At 42.7% G+C, this 21,720-nt stretch overlaps 1 protein-coding gene across 1 annotated transcript in view; it reads right to left on the minus strand.

Moving 5' to 3' along the window:
- ABCB7 (ATP binding cassette subfamily B member 7) overlaps positions 1 to 19,073 on the minus strand; it is a 41,856-nt gene extending 22,783 nt beyond the window's left edge. The window contains exons 1-4 of the mRNA XM_066559339.1: positions 18,900 to 19,073; positions 12,445 to 12,522; positions 10,857 to 10,943; positions 5,568 to 5,687 (exon numbers count right to left, since the gene is read on the minus strand). Coding sequence (XP_066415436.1) covers positions 5,568 to 5,687; positions 10,857 to 10,943; positions 12,445 to 12,522; positions 18,900 to 19,073 — 459 coding nt within the window. The remainder of the gene's footprint in view (positions 1 to 5,567; positions 5,688 to 10,856; positions 10,944 to 12,444; positions 12,523 to 18,899) is intronic.
- Between the last annotated feature and the right edge of the window lie 2,647 nt (positions 19,074 to 21,720).

The raw sequence follows: 21,720 nt of genomic DNA on the forward strand, positions 1-21,720 counted from the left end.
TCTGAGAGCACCTGGGTGAGGTTAGTGCTGGTTTGTTAGTGACTGAAAAGAGAAAGCAGCTCAAAGATCAGGTCCTACAGCAAGCATTCCTCTGGAACTTGTCCAGAGCAGCCTGAGAGTCCTTCAGCCACAGCTCCCCTTCTAACAGATGGGAACTGTGGAAATCTCAAATCCCTTCCCCTGTATAACCAAACAACTCCACTTTGCCTTCAGAGACACTGAAACTCCATTTTGGGGTGGCATTTTGCTCTTGATAAAGATGAATCTACTGCCACGTGTGTTCCAGTGACAACCAACATGACAAAGTGCAGGTTTTCCTGGGAGAGGCCTCTCAGGAGAAAATAAGAATATTGTCATGCAGATGGTCTTCATTTGCTGCAGATTCTCACTAATCTCTCTGCAGGGATTTTATTCCTCACTAGACTGTGCTACACTACAGGTAGTTTTGAAATAGAACTCCAGATATATTTAAAGTCCATTTAAAGAAAAGAGATGTATTCTTTAAACTGCTGTTCTCCACTCACAATTAATTTAACTGGTAACAGCCTACAATTTTGCAGAAATGTCTTCTTTTACATCAATATAATTCTTCCCAATAGAGTTTTAAATGAAATTTAAAGCCTGGTCTCAGGTTATAGTTGTTCTGACTCCTGGAGGGTAAAGCTTGAATAAGAACAAGGCAGCACAGTATTGCATTTCATTAGCAATCAAGACAGTCTGCTTTCCAGTAATTTAAAAAGAAAAAAGTTCATCTTACAAAGTTTATAGCAAGAGATGAGAGGCCATTATTAGAAACAGGCCTTTCCTACTCAATTTGTTAAGTCAATGAGATCACGTTCATAGTAATGGAAACAAAATTTCATCCTTCTGCAAAAATTCACAGTTCTCCCTTTGTGTTTGCTGGCAGAGAACAAAAAGCTTTAAGCACACCAGGGTAGACCATGAAAATCTACCATGAAAAACAATTGTCTTACACAATATATCTGTACAGGCTTCCCTCCTCTGCCTAATGCCTGAAAGCTTGATAACAATTCCCATTAAAAAGACTCTTTCAATATGAATTTGTACATTTTCTATTTCTGGGTTTGAATTAATAGCTTATCCTTGCTTGAATTTATTGGAAAGCAAATACAGCATCCCATGAAATCATCCCAACTCAATTGCCCACATTTAACAGCAGGTTGCCCTGGAATGAATCATGAGTAAATGAGTTTAAACATTTTTTTAATGACTGCACTGTTTTAAGCTGACAGTGCAGTATCATCTTTATTCCCCCATGGGACTACACTACTTTTAAGGCAAACAGCCTTATCTTTCCTTTTGCTCTTCCCAGCATTTTTTGTTTAATAAAGATGATGAATTAATGACAGCCTGAGCCCCAACAAGATGAAACTGGTCCACAGTGAACTGTTCTTTGCCAATAATTCAGTGAGAAACGCTGGCATGAAGATGACTGAATTTATCTCTGGACCAATATAAACATACACATCCAACAGCTCCATTTGTGGAGGTCACACTGAAATCTCCATCCCTTGTGGAGGCAAGCCTGCTAAAGAAGCTCCAAAATGTGCTCCAGATGAGGGAAGAAGCACCTGCCTTCATGGCTTCTTCAAATTTAATGATGACCTGAACTACACTTTTTCCAGTAGGGAAAAAAACTCAAACCAATTTAAATACTTCTCACCTGAAACTCCTCCAAAAGCTACCAATTTCTAAAGGTTTATTGCAATTATCTAACTCCATCTGAGCCCCTAGAAAGAGCTCAAACACCAAGATCACAGGAACATGCTCCACTGATCAGCTGGATATCGTTATCTCCGCGTGCAGGCAGAATTTGCAATTCAAGCCTTGTGTCCTGCCTCCTTAGCCAACCATTCCTGGTCTGAAACTGATGGAATTAGCAGTCAGGAGAAATGCAGAGAGTCTGAAAGAATTCTTTAGCTCATGAATAACACATGCCTGCTCTGTGACCAGGAGGCCAAAACCCATTGCAGGCTGACAGAGGTGACAAGTGATTTTGTCATATTCATGTGTTTAATCCAGCTCCTCAGAAGCCTCAGCACTTTTCTCCTTGTGCCACAGAAGAAAAAGGGAAAAAACCAGAAAAGTAAGGAAGCATATTTGCTATACAATCACCAGTAGAGAAGCCAAAAAAAAGTGGGAAAACATGGAAAAAGAAAATGCAGCTATGCAGAAGCTGAGCAGGCTGAGCTATGTGTCTGAAAACACAGATTTTCCCTGTGTATTCCTCTCACCTGCCTTCCTCTTGCATCCTTCAGATCGTGTACACACATCTAGATAGGCTATAAATATTTAAGGTAAAAATTTAAAGTGTGTCATAATAATACAACACATCTTCCAAGGAAGAAAAGACCTCACTAGCCCTGGAGCAGACTTCATCCTGTCATAAAAAGCCATCCTAACAGCTCCCTTTGAAGGCTCACAATACCACTGGCAGTTATGTGGAGACAAAAAGGAACCAAAAATCACAATAATTTGTTCAATGACAGGCAACTGGGCCCCACAAAAGGAGTCAAGACAGATTGTAACTGCAGGCTCTTCAGTAACTGCACACAAACTGGCTTTTGTTTTGAAAGTGAATTTTACTGAACTGGAAGATTTAAAGAGACAAATTATTTCTCAAGCAGCAGCACAAGGAGAAATGAACTCCAGCTGTTTTGTGGGGAAGTAACCAAATTTAACTGGGAGTATATTCCTTCCATTTTTTCCCCCATAGCTGAGAATTTCATAACCTACCTGTCCTCTGTGACTCCTTGGAGTTTTCACAGAATAAAACTGAAGCCACCTTAAAACCACTGTATTTTAACTGGAAATCTAAGGTTGTAAATTCATAAAACCTGAAAATCTTTTGTCAAACTCAGAAGGAATTGGCCACAGGGCTGACAGAAGTGTTTCTTTTGGGAGAAGGTGACTTGCAGCAGCCATCATGACCATACAGTTCTCTATGCAAACCCCCTCAGAACGAGGGGCCTTTAGACAAAATCCACAATAAGGATGTAAATTCTTCAGACACAGAATTCACTTTGTTCCATAGTGAACAAAGGAATCAGGCCAGGACTGCAGTGAGGAGAAAAACACGCTGGTGTTCCTGTGCTGACACAATTATATAGCAGAAAAACTTTACCCAACAGCTTGTGTGGTCTGGGAGTGCATTGTAATTAACCTCACAAGCAAGCAGAACAAAGGGCTCCCAAATGGGATCGTGAGGACAGCACACACAATTCCACATGGGGCAGGAAAGACACAGGTAAAATACTTTGTACTGCATTTTCTCCAGGACAAAATGACCTTTGGTGGGCTCTGCAAGGGCAGCAGATGTTCAGGGCTCAAAGATGTGATGGACTCACTACAGCTCTGGAATAAACTATTGCACATCACTTGTGTCACACTGACACACACACACACACACACTTAGAATGTGTAAAGTATGAAGCAATTCAAGAAAAGTTCTTCCCACAAAGGAAGAGTGAGCACAGCTCCTAAGATGAGGGGTAACTCCTCAATTTGCAGGTGTCCAGCACAGCTTTGCAATGACAGAACAAAACAAAGAACAGTAGCAAAGAACAGCTAGAAGACATCCATAACCTTTTTCACCTCTGCCAGTTATGATATTTATTTTCCATAGAGAGCTTGCTGTGTGTTTTCCCAATGAAATCCTTGTTTGCCCAAACAAACATTCTCACAAAACTCTTCTGCTTTAACCAGCATCTCCTAAAACCTGGGTAAAGCTCACCAGGTTTTCTGCTTTTCTTCTGAGAGTCTGCTCTGGACATCAGGGCTTCTGGGCTGCCTTGTACAAATATAAAGTGGAAAACTTAAAGAACACTTAAGAGATCCAAACATCAATTACTTCCCCAAAGAGTTAAATTATTTTCTGATGGGGGAAACATCTCTCTTCCCAGTAGAAATATAATAGCTCTTTTTTACACCAAATACAGAGCTATTTGCAAGAGTCTAGGTATCCTGGTCATCAATTTTGTTTTCTTAACACCCCAGAAAGCTGCTTGAAACATTACTAAGACTTCTTAAAGGCAAGGTACAGTGCTGCCACATGCAGGATTAGAGGCTGGATTCACATTCTCCATCATACCCACAAAACATTACAAATGAGAGAATAGGGAAGGGGGGAGAAGAACAGAAAAAAATACTTCAAACATTAAAAAATTGCCTCAGATTATTATTAACATTACTAAAAAAGGTCTTTAAAAAGGAAATGAGAATTATTTTCATTTCCACCTGGTAGATCCACATCACAAAACCTCAAGGCATCTGCATTTTGAGCATTTCCCCCAGAATTTTAAAATGCAGTGGAAAGCATTGCTGTGTGTTTTGCCAAGCACACAAAAAGGGGGGAAGCTCACTTGCACAGTGCAGCCATATTCTGCATGTCATCACCTGCATTATCAGCAGCATCCTGAACTGCAGCACAACCCAAGTATCTGCTGGAGACAGTACCAAGAGGTACCTGAGAGATAAAAACCTCTTGAGAAAGCTCTGTAGACCAGCTTCAGCTCACAGAAATGAGCACATTTCTCTCCCAAGCACTCCTCTTTTAACACCTACAGAGCTGAAATTTGTCTCTTCTCTCTTTTCATAACATGGCAATGGTGCTGAGTGCTAATATTAGCTTTATGTTTGGTTAAAATTGCTGTACTTAAAAGCAACCCAGCTGAGCTGTATGTCTCAATGGAATTCACAAAACTTCCTCCCAGTATTCTGCAATCAAATATTTCTCTTTTTTTTATTTAAAGCAAAAGGAAGCTAACATTTGCTCTTCTGAACTATTTCTACAAGGTTTGCCTAGAATTTGAATTCTATCCCCTTTTAATCTGCAGAAAACTTTGCATACCAAATTCTTTAAAAGAACAAATAAATACTAATGTTGTTGCAGGTAAGAATATAGATCCTTTACATAATGAAATAAAAGTAAGAGCAATCTTCCATTTCATAATCAAAGACTACATGAAAATCATTTGAACAAAGCAGGGTTGTTAAATACAAAAGGTTGTTAAATACAAAAGGTTATACAGCTTCTCTCATATTAGGACACCAGAGGAGTCCCCAAAACAATTCATTCCTCTGTTATCTCACAGAGAAATATCAACAGACTGGAGCTCAAATCCCTTTCCACAGCACAGCAAGACCTGTGAATGGGCACCACCACATTGATCAGGTTCAGGGTTGAGAATGGGCACAGAGCCTTGAAGAATCCTGTCTGACAGCACCACACAAGGAGAGAAGAACAGCCTTTAACTCCCATTTCCTGTAATTGCTGAGGTAAATAATTAACCAGGAATTGAAAATCCTGGCCTAAACTAATGAGATCAAGGGAAACAAAAATTCTAGTTGTCATCATCACCCCTCTAAACACGCACATGGGTATTCCCTGCAGATATACTCAGTTCCAAAATCCCATTTCTCATATATGTTCCTGTGAAAAACCCAGATATCTTAATAGCACAAAAGCCTTTAAATAGCAGAAAAGCCAATGATTCCTTGTCCAGATGAAGAGCAGCTGTGGGAGTCCAGCAGGTATCTGCTCTTACCTTGGCACTGGCCAGGAAGCCCAGGGAAAGGGCGACCCTGGCGCGCAGGTCGGGCCGGTCCCGGGGCCACACGTAGGACAGCATGGCCCGGATGATCTTCCTGCCATCGATCTCCTTCAGCTGGGGGAGCAAACACAGCACTGCTGACACTTGGAAATACAAGAACTGCCAATGAGAATGTGGTTTAGACATTTACATCACTTGGGGATTTTATTGGATAGGAAATAGACACTTGGCAATGCCTGAGAGCAGGACTGCCTATAAAGCTAAAAACTTGAAATGTTCCTATCCATGGCATGCCATTAAAATGTTCCCTGTTCTCCAGAGGGCAAGCCTGGCTGGCTGCAACTGGATCACAGAGAAAGCCACAATTCCCCATCTCGAAATACTTCACAGAACAAACTAACTGACCCTTGTTTTTTACCTCCTCAAGATTGCTGTACAAAAGTAGTTCTTTTTTGGAAGATGTTTTAAAATAGCAGGAGAGAAATGCAAAAAAATTCACAAATTAACAAAATAACTAAGGCAAGAAGGAAGCCTGAAAGGTCCACAATAAACAAAAATAGTTTGGAGAACATTCCCTGCCATAATCAGGCTTCACAAGGCAGAAGATGTACATGGCCACGTGCTGGCATTTTGTCACCAAATGTCACTGCAAATGTATTGGAACATTACACAGGATAAGCACAATGCTCAATATCACTGAGCATTGTTTAAGGTTTGTTTTTGTGAGGGGATTCAGCAATATCTGCCACAGGTGGCCCTGGCTTGAACTCCTGGAGTTACATTGAGAAGTTGGAGAATTTGCACACATCTCATGCTCAAGTTTTTGCTCTCTAACAAAGTGTGCCAAAAACAACGTGAGAAAAACTTGTATTTGCAATAAACAGAACAAGATCTAGACACAGCCTCAAGTTTTGACCTTTAAATGATGCTATCAATTTTAACTGAATTCTTAAAATAGCTTCTCCTCCAAATCTCAAATTTTGCTCTAAGTAAGAGCAAAATCCATTTAACAAGACAGCTTGAAAAACATTACTTTTTCTGTTTGTGTTTAAGTTTTGCTTTGGGATTATTTTTCTGTTGTTGGGTTTGGTTGCTGTATTTTTTTATTTTGTTGGGGTTTTTTGCTGTATTATTTTCCAGATGGACAGATGTTTATCACTGACACTTCTGATAATCCCACTGAACTCCCAAACTAAATTAACTACAGCCTAAACCATGTTTCTTAATTGAGAACAAGAGGATGTGCAGCAACACAGAGCCCAAGTATCAACAACTCATTTTTCTGTGCTGGCTACACTGGGGTTAACTTGAGAGACACAAGGGTTATTCAGATAACCCTCTTAGGAGAGAAAGGAGGGCAGCAAGGGCAGCTAATCTCCCCATTTCAGGCAATATTTTGTAGTGGAAAGGAGGGAGGGAAACAAAAGGTTAGTGCACACCTTTCAAAGATGACTCTTGTGACACAAGTCAGTAGGAAGGGGGAGCATTATAATAAATCTTACTGTTTGAGGATAAACCAAATTAGAAAAGAAATCCTCTGTTAAGGTCTGGGGTGAATAAGCAAGAAAGGAGAGGTCTGTCAAAAGGTAAAATTGCTGAGGCAACCAGGGAAGCCAATCCTATAAAGGTAAGCTCTTAAAAGCACCAGGAAATTCATCTCCATTTTTCTAGTCACAGCTTCAAGCAAAACCAAGGCATTTTGTCACCAAATGTCACTGCAAATGTATTGGAACATTACACAGGATAAGCACATTTCAAAGTACTTGTAAAAAATGGCTATATGGAAGATTTGTCAGTGGAGAGAGGATGCAAAAGTGCCTCTGTTGTGTCCTACCCACTTAAAAGCTGGAGATATCTGCTGCAGCATACACATGAATCTTTCCATTTGAGCCGAGGATATGCATAAAAAGCAGTTCAAACATGTGGAAAATATCTTTGATCACCACTTAGAGGTTAAAAGGAAGTTAAAAAAAATTGGTACCACATTAACACAAAAGATACAAAAGTGCAATCAGAGCAGTTCTAATTATATGTTGCTATTGGCTAGGCAGACTTTGCACAGAAAACCTATTAAAAGGAACAAAATATATTGGCTGCAAACAAGGAATCTATTTCCTTTTTTCATGGCTCTGAAGGGTGACAGAAGCAAATCCATTTAGAAAAAAGTCAGGAGGCAGCCACTCACTTGCCAAAGGCCTTGCAAAGGAACAAGAAGAAATATCAAAGGATGCAAAATGCACAGCATATTACATCAAAGTTTACCATGAAATAAATCTTACTGTTGTACAGAAACATGAGTTAAAAATTGTTTAAACATGCAAGTGGCAACATTAAGAATTCAAATGAGCAAGCTGTTCAATGGACTCAGGCCCTTTTTTGATTCTCTGAGGTACATAAAAAGGTTAAGAGATGAATTTATTTCACCTCCTTTTAAATGGTAGGAATGTTTTGCATTTTCTTTACAGGTCTATTTCTACAGGAATGGAAGGAATGGAAGGAAAAATATTATAAATCTAATACAGCAGGGAGCAAAGGAGGAAAGCCTTTTCCTCTTCTTGCATGCAGCATGGTTTTAAAACACTCTGTGCAATACTGAAGGTTATTTGCAAAAGAATGACCATGGACCAACTCCCTGCCCCTTCTACCCATCCCATCCAGGTTCTGGACCTTTTAAAATACCTAAAGAGGGGGGGAAAACAAAGAAAGCCCTAATTCCTCTTCACCATCTGCATGGTTATTGAGCACTGCAAGGCATGCACTGGGCTGACCCTGTCACTTGGTGGATAAAGGCTGTGCCAGGATGATGAGCTGTCAGAAGTGGGGTACAACAAGAAAGTGGTAGTTTGACTTGAATTTAAGCTGTCACTGCTGATGAAGAGAGAAAGACACAATTCTGGCTCCCTGTGTGCTCTCTCAGGCAGCTCTATCATCCCTTTCATTGCACCAGCACAAGTTTCTCCCCCTGCACGAGGTTATTCTCCCAACCAGCACCAAAAAATCCCCCAAAGCTGGTAAAGATCAGTTCTGATCTCAGTACTCAGCACAGCAGCCACTGCTGTAAGCAACAGTTATTTTGGAATTTTAAAAAGTGTAAGTTTCTTTAGCAGTTCCAGGTGAGATGAGGTCATGTGCCCTTCACTCTGGGCTCATCTTGAGGGTTCAGTTCTGTCCCTGCAGAATCTGCTCCAAAAGGGGCAATTTCAAATGTAACTCCCAAAGTCAGAATGAACAGCCTGGTGTGTCCCTGGAACAGGGAAAGGTGTAATGGAGCTGACAGATACCTCACCTGCACTTCTCCTAGAAGTAGAATCCTAGGGAAAAAATGCAGTAAATGGGGTGCCAGTGTTCTTACCCACTGAATACAAGTGCAAGCACACATGAGATACAGAACTGCACTTGGAGCAGCAGAGCATTTCCTTCCCTTTTGCTGAGAAACTCCAACATGACCCTGGTTTTTTCCACTCCTCACACATTTCACCTCTTCCACAGCTGGTCCTTGCTGCTTTCTCCTGGACAGCTGGTATTTGTTTGGTTAGACAACAGCCTTAACTGACCATGTCCTGTATTAACCACGTTTCAGCTGCATTTATTGGAATAAAGAAGTTAAGAGATTGATTTACACAGGAATAGCTGCAAGTGGAGGCTGAAGGGAGAATGCCAATGGAATTTTACACTGCCAGCAAATGAAAAAAATATCATCTGGCATCCAAATTTTTGGATAACATACTGCTAATGAGTTTTAGCACCAAGGAACATTCCACATCCTTTAAGGTTATTTGTGTTGTGGTAAACAGAACCTTCCATTTCTTTTCTGACCAGAGAAAACCCTGGAATTTAAAAATGTGAAACAGAGAAGGAGACTCAGCTTTGAAGTCTGTTTTGCCCAGGAAATCTCTGAAAAGAGCTTACACCTGTTGCAAGGAGGGTCTTAAAATGAGTCTGAAGTTCACATTACATGCAGAGCCCTGGTACCACTGACTGGAAACAGGCAATTATTTTGTTTCCCCCTGTGCTTCATGCAGAAAAGATTACAGATGTTTACTAAAACAAGCTGACTACACCTCAGATTATGAAATTCCCTCTCACTATAAAAAATACACCTCTCCTGACTCCTGCCTGTAGCACAAACAGGTCTGGATTCAATGAAGGGACAACTCTCAGATGAAAACTTGCAAGAAAATCCTAAATTGAACTCTTCAATTTCTTTACAACTGAGGCTCAGAACAGTTAAACCAGCAGAGCAGCCCTGGAAGACCTGGATTCTGAAACTGAAAATTGTTTGTCATCAATGTGGTCTTCATGAATTTTAGGGAGGATTCCACCCAAGTTTGAACAAGTTATAACCATTCAGACAGAATGATTCTGCAAATACACAAAGCATCAGAAATAAGTGTGCCCAGGAAATGAGAAGATGGAAGTTCTGTACACTCAAGAGCTTTGATTTGGCAATTTTAATCACACAGTTGATACTGTCCTGTTTTAACCAAAAGTTTGCCTCATTTTCTGATTGTAATCATTTGGTCTAATAAAAGATCCTGCTTCTCCTCATATACCATCATCATTACATTAATGTGCTTCCTGAATAGAAATACAGTCAAAATATACCAGATGTATTCCCATTAATTCCAAGTAAAAATAAACAGAATTTAATTGCTTCTCTCCCCTCCCTTTTCAAGTGTGATTTTACCAACTGATGCAATATCCCAGGAGCTGATTCCCACTATCCTGTCTGCCAAGTCACAGGCAAATATCAGTCACAAACAAGATCAACAGACTAGTGAATGACAGGGAAACATTTTCCATCAAAAGAATCTAATCCAGGGCAATTTCAAGGCAGTGTGTAACAGTAAAATGGGATTTTTAATAGAATAAATAAAGCCCTTCAACACCATAATCACAAACATTTGGTGATTTAAGGGCTAGCAAGTCTACATTGACAATGTAACAGTATTATTTAATATAATACTGTTAATTATATTAATATTTATATATCTATATGTATTATATATATTATCTATATATATTATGTATATCTATATATATCTATATATCTATCTATACCTATATATCTATCTATATCTATATCTATATCTATCTATATCTATATCTATCTATATCTATATCTATCTATCTATCTATATATATATATAAACATTTATATATCTACCAAGAAAATTTTGGACAAATTTGTTGCTTGAGGTCTTCAGTTTTTAAGTTTAGTTGTTTTGGGGAAGCTGATAGCATTTTGTATTTAAAAAGCAATACTGAGTGAGCAAGTTTTACCCCTTCCTTTGGATCTGTGTGAAGCCCTCCACCAGCATGGCCATGCCAACACATCCTCTTCTCCATCAGCTGCCACCTGGGCAAGATCTGTGTGAAAATGAAAAGTCAATTTGCAAGAACCTCAGGAAACAGGCACATAAAAGCCAGCAGAAAGAAGAACTACTGGCTTGTTTTACCTCCTTCATTGTCCAACAGTTTAAACTTGTTTTAATAAAAGATCTCACCTCCCTCTAAAAACCTTGCCCTGCTTAAGAAAACAAGAATAAAAAAGAGATATAATAATCCAACAGCAAAGAGCATGTTGCAAGCAGCCAGGAGGGAAAGAGAACAGACCCTTAAATATTGGAAATGAACTGAACATAGAAAAACCTTGAGGTTTTGGAGGATAACCATACTCAGGCACATTAATATGTGAAGTGGAACACATAGAAGCAATAATTCTCTCTCCATGTATGTAAGAGTAACTGTACTTGAGGGCAGAAAAACCAGATGAATCTGCTTCACCCTTGTGCTTCCTCCCAGGATGGGAATGGGAACATGTTATCCCATTGCAGAGCTCCTGCCCCTGCCCACAGGGGCAGCTGGGGAAAGAACCTGCCTGTTAAAAACAAATGCTCACTTCTTCTCTCAGCATGTAGCCAAGATACCCTGGAGAAATGTTCTGAATTTATTTATGCATGTAGATGTACTAAAAAACAACAACTCACTACCACCAGGCATTTTTCCAAGTTCAAAGTGCCTGCCACAAACAATGGACCTGTTAAAGCTTTTCAAAAAAGAATCTGCTTTTTGTTCAAAGATTTGCTACATGTTGACAATTTCTAGGTTCAAGTTCTGTAAAAGCTCATTAGCAATCTTATTTTATGTATGTTGGTTGATAGCAGACCCCAGGGTTTCCCAAATCCAAATGTCACTTTTCACATTTTAAAGCAAAGCATCAAAAAAGCCCAGTCTAAGTAGACTTCATGCTTTGAAGTCACAATGACCCTCAAAAGATTTTAGCTACTTAAGTCAGTTATGAGTGGTTATTATTTTATAATTAAAAACAAAACAAAACAAAAAGAAAAGCAAGACAAACACATTTCTCAGCTTCATTCAAACAAGTGTGTTACTCAGAAATGTGTCAATTCTTCCACAAACAGGAAAAATTGCATCTGCCCTGTGCTTGCACTGGTTTTAAGGCAAGCAGATCTCACAGGAGTAAGGGCCTGACATCCTGGCACTCAGTGATGAGAATATTCTACAACCTAAGCTGAATTTTGCAGGAATAAAGCCCTACATATTGAAGGAAAACTCAGAGTTTCCTCTTTGGGTATTTTCTTAATAAATGAATCTAAATATCACCACAAAACCCCACACTTTTAAGGCCTCTTTTTTGAAGTTATTGGGTTACCATTAGTTTGCAGAGATTCAAAAAGATTTCTAGGGGCAGAAACATGAGTTGCCATTTAACTTCAGAACTGTAAATTGTGAAATTGAAAAAAAAAAAGAATAAAGTAACAGCAGTCTAAACTGAAAGATGCTCCAAAGGCTTAAATTCCTCATGACCTGCAAGTTGGAAGAACAACAATTTACAATTTACACCCACCTCTGAATGCTCCAATAATGGTCTTGAATAATTTCCTCCCAGACTGTGCCATGATCCTTGCCTGCAGATTGGTGGAATCTACAGAATAAAACAGGAAGAAAAAAGAAAAAAAAAAAAGAAATGAAAACAGAGTCATGCAGAACATGCACTTCATATTCAGAGAATATTCATCTAGTTTATGTAAACAAGCACAACATGAAAAGAAGGCAGATGGCTTTGTTTTTTAACAACTGACCACAGAAAAAGAAAATTGGTGGGGAGCAGCTGTAAAATAAATTACATTCACAAATCAGAACTGCTCAGTAACAATGAACTGAATTTCCCTTCCCTGAGTCCCCACTCTCATCAGACTTTGTTTCTTCTGTACAACAAAAGCCCAGCTTTCCCTTTCCTCTCATTTTAATTTTCTCCCAGGTTGTCTTCTGAATTCTCTCAAATAGTCTTTTGTCCTGTTTTTCATTAAGAAATGTTATTTTTCTGCTTACAGATTCTGCCATTCCCAACTGCTCTCAGCTCAGCTCATGCCATGCTTGTCTCCAGAAGGCAAATCCAAGCTGCAGCCTTTGCCTGGCAAGCACTGGCACTGGGAGAAGTGGAGCAGGGCTGGCAGCAAGTTCTTGCTTATCAGGACACAATAAATGCAATATTCCCAGACCCTGCAATGCACCTCAACCTGCAATACACAGCTGGCACCAGCTGCACCACGTCCCACACGGTACCTTGCCGTGTGGCAATCCACATTTTTATGTTATAAAGGCCCAGAAGAGTTGAAAAGGAGCGTTTGTTTTCCTCAGAGGGAGTGGCTGGCAGTGCTTCCCCATGGCAAAACACAGGGACCTCTCCTGGTCAGCACTGGGGGTGCACATCAGCCCTGACACTCAGTGCCCCATTTCTGTGGGATCTCAGCACATCATTCCTGATGTCCAGAGATGCCAGGAGAACCCTTGGGGGTCTCGAAAATCCTGGAATGTTGCCAGAAGTGTCTGGTGGCTTGATTTTGATCCATCCGCAGAAATAACAAGAGTTTGAGGACAAGAGAATCACTTTAGAGTAAAAGGTGTAAAAGGGACACATTTAGAAAGTGAAATATAGATTTTAAGGTTTTGGGTACAGGGGGTTATGGAGACAAGATGGAGGGATCAGGGCGTGTCTCGTCCTTCTTCTTTCTTCTTCTTGTCCTCCATCTCCTGTGGTGATGTTGGCACTTGGGGATTGGTTCATGGTGAAGGTGCACTTGCCAACATGGGTGAAAAGTATTGGAAAATAAAGGTAAATATTGTGTACGTAGATTTTAGTATAAAAAGACATGACCGCCCCGTGGGTGGTCAGAGTGCCTGTGACTGCTTGCAGATCAGACCTCTGTTGGGCAGACAGAAAATTTTGTAGATAAGAAATAATAAACAATCCGAAGACCGAAAAGCTGAAGAGTCCAGACTTGTCCTTTAAAACGCGTGCCACCCAAGAACCACCCTACCCGTGTCGGGGCAGAGACAGACAGACAGACCCAACACATTTCCACTGCTCTGTGACAGAATTAACCTCACTCTGTATAACAATCACACCAAGAGAACAGAGCCAAGAGCTGCTCACCAGCCCATGGCAAAGGACAAACAGTAAAAAAAGAAAAAAAAGAAAAAAAAAAGGGACTTGATCATAAAAAAGGTAATTTTAACCTTGACAAAGAGCAGCACCACTGTATATTTTATACTTGCCTTAAACATCCTTTTCTTCCTAAGACACATATCTCAAGTAATAATTTCATGAGTCATTTCAAAGAGAATTAAAACCATTTCTCCACAAGTTATCACATGGACCTGCTATTCCAAATATTTCTATTATATGACATTATATACAGAGAAAGAGTGAACATCATAATTACACATTTTGCATTTAGTAGAGCTAACTGGCCTGGGTGAACCATCCTGATATTTCCAATACCTGGGTGAAACAGAGGAGTTGCATTTCTAAAGCACCTCCCTGCAGATGCACTTTGTGTCAGCACAGAGGATTCCATCTACAGCAAAGCATTTTCCACAGGAATGTTGACAGTGCCATAAACAGAAAATAGAATGGAAAAAAATATGCTCCAGCAGGATTGGAAGTAGCTAATTACTGTTTTCTGAAGTGTATACACAGGACAGAAATGTACATACACAGAAATGTCTTACTAAAAATCCATCTCTTTTGACCTCAAAGTTCTCAGAGTTCACTTCTGACTGAAATATGAAGCAAACAACATCACAGAAACAACTTCTACTGAAACAGCAGCAAATTTGGTCTCAATTACTGCATTAGATAAATAGCTTGATTTCTTGACTGAAGCTATGAACTGTCATGGGGTTAAGTCACCAAAAGCATTAAAGGTTTTGCACAAGATACACAGAAAAACCTGTTCTTATTTTCAGTCTTGAGCCTGGAAGACTGGAGGTTCCAATCCTCTCTCCAGCTCCTGCTAAAAACAAATCTGAGCAAAGAAAGCAAGAGTTAAACAAGGTGAACAATTTCTGTATGGTAATTGTGGTAGTTCCTCTGACCATCAGAGCACAGAGAGCAGAAGTGCCCAAATGAGAGGGGCTGCAGCTTTCCTTGCCACTCTCCACACCTCCTGCAGGAACGCTGAGGACTCCACTCTCCCTCACCAGGGCTCCCAGGAGCTTTAAGGCTACAAAGAGAAGCCATCCTTTAATCTAATCACAACACATAAAAGAAGCAGGTTATTGCTTTAAAAAACCAGGAGCAAGTCCTGCTTATTTCAGAATTTAAGAAATAATGCAGGGAACTCAAATTCTGGCATTTCCTAACTCCTGAATGCCTGACTCTGCACCATTATGTTCTTTGAATGTATTTTTGGATATGATTCTATAAACTCTAAAGGATGAAACAGATGTCTAGTACTGATTGCACATAAAAGTCATGTTGTTGAAGTGTCATGACTGTGGGTAGTAGTTTAAATTCTACAAATGCAAACAAACAACAGGGATTAAACACACTTGTGCAAGGTCAAACCCACACTTAGAAGCTTCTCTCTGGAATATGATACATTGTGTTCCAGACATGCTGCACTCATCTCATGGGGATTTTTTTAAACTAACTGTAACAGAAAAGACAACTGAAGGTGGGATTCAAGTTCTTCTGCAGCATTGAAGTCCCACAGTTAATCTTGCTGAGTTTACAGGGCAAGAATGAAAAGATACATAGGAAAGAGTGGAGGAAAATGAGAGGAAAAGGTGAAAATATTCTGGTCTAAAGATAGGCTAAACTGCCACCAGAATGAAGAATACAAACTTAAGTGGAGCTCCATTTACCAGTGGCCAATGTGCAGTTGCTCTGGGCACTTGGGTGGATGTGTACAGAGCAAAGGAAGGGAGCTCAAGGCTGATCCAGTGTCACCCTGTGCCATGGGCAGGGACACCTCCCAGGACAGCAGGCTGCTCCAAGCCCAGCCAGCCTGGCCCTGAACACCTCCAGGATGGAGCATCCTTCCTCACAGCAATTTCAGATTCCATTTTTATGGGCAGACATGTGGGGTTGCTGCCCTGCTCAGCAGCAACACCCCTCTCAAGGGATTTGAAAATGCAGGGAGTTTCAAAGAGCCCCTTCCAAAGCAGGTACTTCCAGTGAGGTTTGGCAGGGACTGTCCAACTGCACCTTCAGAGGCCAGGGAAGAGAATTTAACAATGCACACAAACACATGAAATGTCTGGACAATAAACACCAGTGCCATTTTCCAGAACAGACCAAGCTCCAGGTGAAAATAAAGAAATAAATACAATGTAAAATATGACTAAATGTAACAAAAACACCCGAAACTTCTCTTGCAACCCCTGCCAGAGCAAGGATGTTAAGTTATGCAGAAGAACAAGCTCTTTATCACTAGCAGCTGGAAGGGCAAGATAATGGAAGGAAAAAGCCTCTATTTTGTACTGTCACAGTTACAATAATTTACACAGCCCTGCTTTCTACAACTGCCAAAGTTCTCCCTCAAAGAAACTTCTCAATGTATTTCTCTGCTATAAAGATTCCTAGCAAAGTAATTCCTTAGTTAAAGGCTGTTTGACCCTTCCAATCAAAAGCTATTTGCTTTCCATTTAGCTAATTTAACTAATTTTTAGATTCATTTCATTTCCATATTTACACTGAACAGAATTTGTCATTGCTTTTATTTTGAATATAGGCAAACTTCTACAAAAACCTAAACAAACAAACAACAAAAAAAGCCCCACAAGTTTCCTAGGAAAAAACCCAACAGCAATTATTCAGTTACTCATAAAGTTTACCAAGCCAATGTGCCAGCTCTCTACTCAGCAGAGATCCTAAATTCCAAACACAAGTTTTGACATGAGGAAGCCCTGCCTGCTCCAGCCACAGGAGGGTGAACTGAAGGAGCTGTGGTTATGGAAATTCAGGCTGATCTCAGTATAAAAAAAAGGAGGCCTGATCCCAGCTCCTGAAACCTGTTTTTCCCCTCCATAAATTTAGATTTTTTTTCCTCTCCAGTATATAAATGTTAGGTGGCTTAGTATTCAGAAAAGCAAGACTCTAATCAAAACTACTGAAAAATGTAAGTGTGAGGGGGAAAAAATATCTGAATCTGTATTGCAATAACACCCAAACAACTCCACTCTACTCTCATGGTACTAAGTGCCATAGAAAATACATATATTGTATTGTAATACAATTAGGCCTACAATTAATTGTAAGCTTAAAAAAAACCCTACAATGGACATGGAGCTATGCAGAGGAGACCAAGTACCACATGAATGCAAAGCAGAGTGGAAGGATGAGAGCCAAGTCTTTGAAATTAACTTTTTGAAAAAGAATGGTTTCAACTTTGCTCTTACAGTCATTTTACCAGAGCTTCTTCCTGTCTTTAATGCCATTTTTCCTCAGGAGTTAAGCTATGGCTGTCCTGTTCACCAGCTTGAGCTGCAACAGGCACAACTCTTGACTGATCCAGCTCTGGTGCCACAAACCTCTGTTATTTGTGTAATTCCATCAATTAAAGCAGAACTGTGGAGTTCACTCCCAGCACTGAGGAGCTCTGCTGTAAGTGTGCCACAGCAGGGAGAGTCCTTCCTGTCAGGAAAACACATCTTCCTCTATTAGCAAATTTGTCTAAATGGTTGAAAAACCATGTCCCAAAATTCTGAAAGGCATTATAACCAAAAATCCCAGAACACTTCAGTTCGAGTCTCCTGTTAGAGTTTTTGTTTAATAAAATAAATGCTCTTGCATTTCATGAAATCTAATTTTCAGCCAAGTAGAGCTTGATGCAAAAGTGAAAATTCATTACCAGATCATTAAAAAATGCATTCATTGACCACTTTCTAACACAAAATGCCTAGAAATTAAAAAGCCAAAGAGAGGAACACACACATATATATCCCACAGATGTAGTATTAACTTTCTAGTTCAGCAAATCCACATTTAGTGACACGTGGCAATTAAAACTGCTCAGCAGGGACTGGCATTTCTCACATGGAAATAAAGGAAAGCAGGAATATAATTAATACTTCTATTCATCACCATGATAACATTGCTGTTTGTTCCCTAACAGCTGAAATTCGTCTCCAGGAACACCAGACAATACTGAGTATTCAGGTGTATTTTAATGTATGCAAATACATGGGGAAAATATTTGATCTGCATCGACTTTAGCTCTAAGCCTCTTGCACAAGTTTCAAAATTAAAACCTCCAAAATTTACCCTTTCAGTCCTGCTCATCTCATCCAGTACCATAAAGTTGACTGTAGTCCCTGACAGGATTCTGCTTGTCAGGAAAAACTAATCAAGGTGGGTGACAAAGAAAAGTTACTCATAAACAGCAGCAATCTGAGAGGATAAAGAGTTTATTATCAAACACAATTACAAGCTGAGTTTATGAAAGTTCATTCCCTCAGTCTTTGGGATACACTTCCTCAAGCCACTTTGAAAAATGCACGTGAATTACTGAAAGCTGGACTTAGTTTGAGATAAAGTACTCAATACTTTACTTGTAATAAAAAATAATATACTGGGACATATTCCAGCGTCCCATAGCTGACAGAAGGGATTCCAACTCCAACTGCCTGTCCGCACGTAGCGGCGGAATCAGCCGTGAGCACGAGTCGGTCCCTACACAGCATTCAGCACCCGCTCACAGACACTGAGGCTCTAATGCTTGTCCCCACAGAGAGCCCACGGCACCGCCGGCCCCTCCGCACGAGTGTCCCCGCTCCCCCGGGAGCACCGGACCCCTCGCGGCGGGCACCGATACCGGCCCGGCGGGCACCGGTACCGGCCAGGCAAGGACGAACCGGGCGGTGCTCGCAGAGCCGGCGCACAGCGCTGCGGACACCGGGGCCTCCTCAGCCCCTCACCGCCCACCTCTCAGCCCCTCAGCGCCCACCCCTCTGCCTCCTCAGCCTCCTCAGCCCCCTCAGCCCCTCACCGCCCGCCCCAGCGCCCCCACACACCTGTACGCCTCCCGGGGCGGCTCGAGGGCCTCGCCGCCCGCTCCCCACCGCTCCTCCGGCGAAGCAAGCGACGGCGGCGGCGGGCGGCGGGCGCAGCAGGGCCAGGGCGAGCAGCAGCCGCCGCTTGCGGGAGGCTGCGGCCGCCAGGCCCCGCGGTGCCCCCAGCACCGCCATCTTGCGAGGGCCGGGGCGCAGGGGATTGTGGGACGGTGGCGGACCCGCGGGAGGGGCGGGGCGGGGCGGGGAGGGTGTGGCTGCCCTGAGGGGAAGGCGGCTCGCGGTGCTATGGCGGGAGCTGAGTTTGGCTGCCCTCAGAGCCACCGTGGTGGGCAGAGAGGGGCTGCCTTGGGCCTCCCCCTGGTATTCTGTGAGAGGGGCTGCCCCGCCCTCCCTCTGGCATTCTGCGAGAGGGGCTGCCCCATGGTGGTCCAAGATGGGCAGCTTTGAGCACCACCATAGCACCCTGACAGGGGCTGCCCTCAGATACACCATGGCACCTGAGAAGGGCAGCCCTCAACCCTACCATGGCACCCTGAGAGGAACTGCCCTCATTCCCCATGGTGCCACGAAAGGAGGTATCCTGAACCATGGTGCCCTGAGGGGGCAGCCCTCAGCCCCACCATGGCACCCAAAGAGGAGCGGCCCTCAGCCACACCATGGCACCCAAAGAGGAGCGGCCCTCAGCCCCACCATGGCACCCAAAGAGGAGCGGCCCTCAGCCACACCATAGTGCCCAGAGCAGGGCAGTCCTCAGCCTCACTATGGCACCCAGAGCGGGACAGCCCTCAGCCCCACCATGGCACCCAAAGCGGGACAGCCCTCAGCCCCACCATGGTGCCTAAAGCGGGACAGCCCTCAGCCCCACCATGGCACCCAAAGAGGGGCAGCCCTCAGCCCCACCATGGTGCCCAAAGCGGGACAGCCCTCAGCCCCACCATGGTGCCCAAAGCGGGACAGCCCTCAGCCCCACCACTGGACACAGACAGGAGCAGCCCTGAGTCCTGCCATTGCTCTCTCCGAGAGGCTGCCCTCTGGCCCATCATGGAGCCCAGAGATGAGCAGCCCTCGGCCCTGCTATGGTGTCTCAAGTGTCCCTGAGTGCCACCATGGCACCTCCCAGAGGAGTAGCCCACATCCCTACCAAAGCACACAGTGAGAGGGACTGCCCTCAGTCCCACAACAGCATCCAGGAAGGGGCTGCTCTCAGTCTTGCCGTGGTGCCCTGAGGGGGACAGGCACACCTCTGCCGAGCTGGGAATTAACCAGGCCCTTCTAAGCCAGAATGAACAAGGGAATGAATGAAGGGCTTTCATGCCCTTCTCAGAAGCCTTTCTGTTCTGACTGTGCAGATAAAAGCCTTCTCTTTGAGGCACTGCTCTCTTGGAATATGGGTGTCCTCAGCACAAACTACACAGTTGCAAGCATGGTTCATGGTGGTCAGCAGCTCTGTCAGTACTTCATGCAGGGTGCTCCTTCCAAGCTGCTGCTAGCACTCCCACATTTTGTCCTGATGCAGCTGGACACTGTCATCACTGCAGACAGAAAGAGGTGCTCGAGCTGGCACACAGTCTCTCTGGATTTTGGGTCCCCCACAGAGCAGCTGCCCAGGCAGTTTCCTTGCCTGGGGCACAGAAAAGCCCTGGCTCCAGCACTGTGAGGGAGCTCAGGCCAGAGGGGAAGGTGTGGATGGCACGTGGGTTGATACATCTCCATCCAGACCTAATCCTGTATTGCACACCCTTCCCAGGGTTAAGTTCTGAGCTACCTCAGAGGCCTCCTCCAGCCCACACAGCTCAGCCACAGTTCCTTTGAGCCAGAATAATGCAGCAATAGTACAGTTCCTAATTAAACACCCACTTAGGAAGATAGAGCTATGCCATGGATTACATTTCCAGTGGCCTATATACTCCCATGTGATCGGCATGCAGAGCTGTCAGAAGGCTGTAACTCTGTGTGGCATTTCTAATCACACAAAGATTTCTTCAAAGCTACCAGAGCTTGACTGCTGATGCTCTTGCCTTGAGGGAGAGTTGTAAGCTCATTTGCAGGGAAGAAAGACAGACAGACAGAAAGGAAGAGGACAATTGGCTTAAAGTCGATTTTTAATGAGGCAGGATTTCTCTAGTCTGTACTTTGATACGCAACTTTGCTCCTGACCAGGATCCACTTCAAACGACAGGGGCAACATTTCTCTGGCACTAATCTAATTCTTCATCATAATTGCATTTGGCAGAGCTGGCTCTGAACAGTGCCCCCCGTGGCATCATTCAGAGGGATAAACAGGAATTCTGGGCTTCTGGCTTCTGTACATCCCCTTCCTCCCCTATGCTCTGCTCTCCATGGAAGTTTGACCAGGCAAAACAGGATAATCACAGCTCTGTCTGGGATGGCCTGGACAGACAGGCTGGCCAGCATGGCAGCATCTTTGGAGTGTTTTCAAATGTTTCTGCAATTTCCCCACATGCTGCAATGGTTTCATGCAGTGTTTGTGTGCACAGGCAATGCTTTCGGGGCCAATCCAACACACAGCACAGGCTCTCAGCCCTGTGAAATGTTTTGACCATGTGTTTTGACCATGTCAGGCTCTTTGGACACATGCTACATGGAACATCCTGCACAGGGATAACAGCAGCATGCACTGTGGTGTCACAGGATCTCACAGCTCCAATGCCTCTAAGGGAGACTTACAAATCCCTCAGCAAACATTTATTGTCAAACCACACAACCCCTCCATCATCTCAGCCTTGTCATTGTTAGATAATGTACCATTTTATTTTTTCCAAATGTAATGTATTTGATATGAGTGTTCTCCCTGCAAATT

The sequence above is a fragment of the Molothrus aeneus genome, chromosome 14 (genome assembly GCF_037042795.1).
Source record: "Molothrus aeneus isolate 106 chromosome 14, BPBGC_Maene_1.0, whole genome shotgun sequence".
NCBI classification, from domain to species: Eukaryota; Metazoa; Chordata; class Aves; order Passeriformes; family Icteridae; genus Molothrus; species Molothrus aeneus.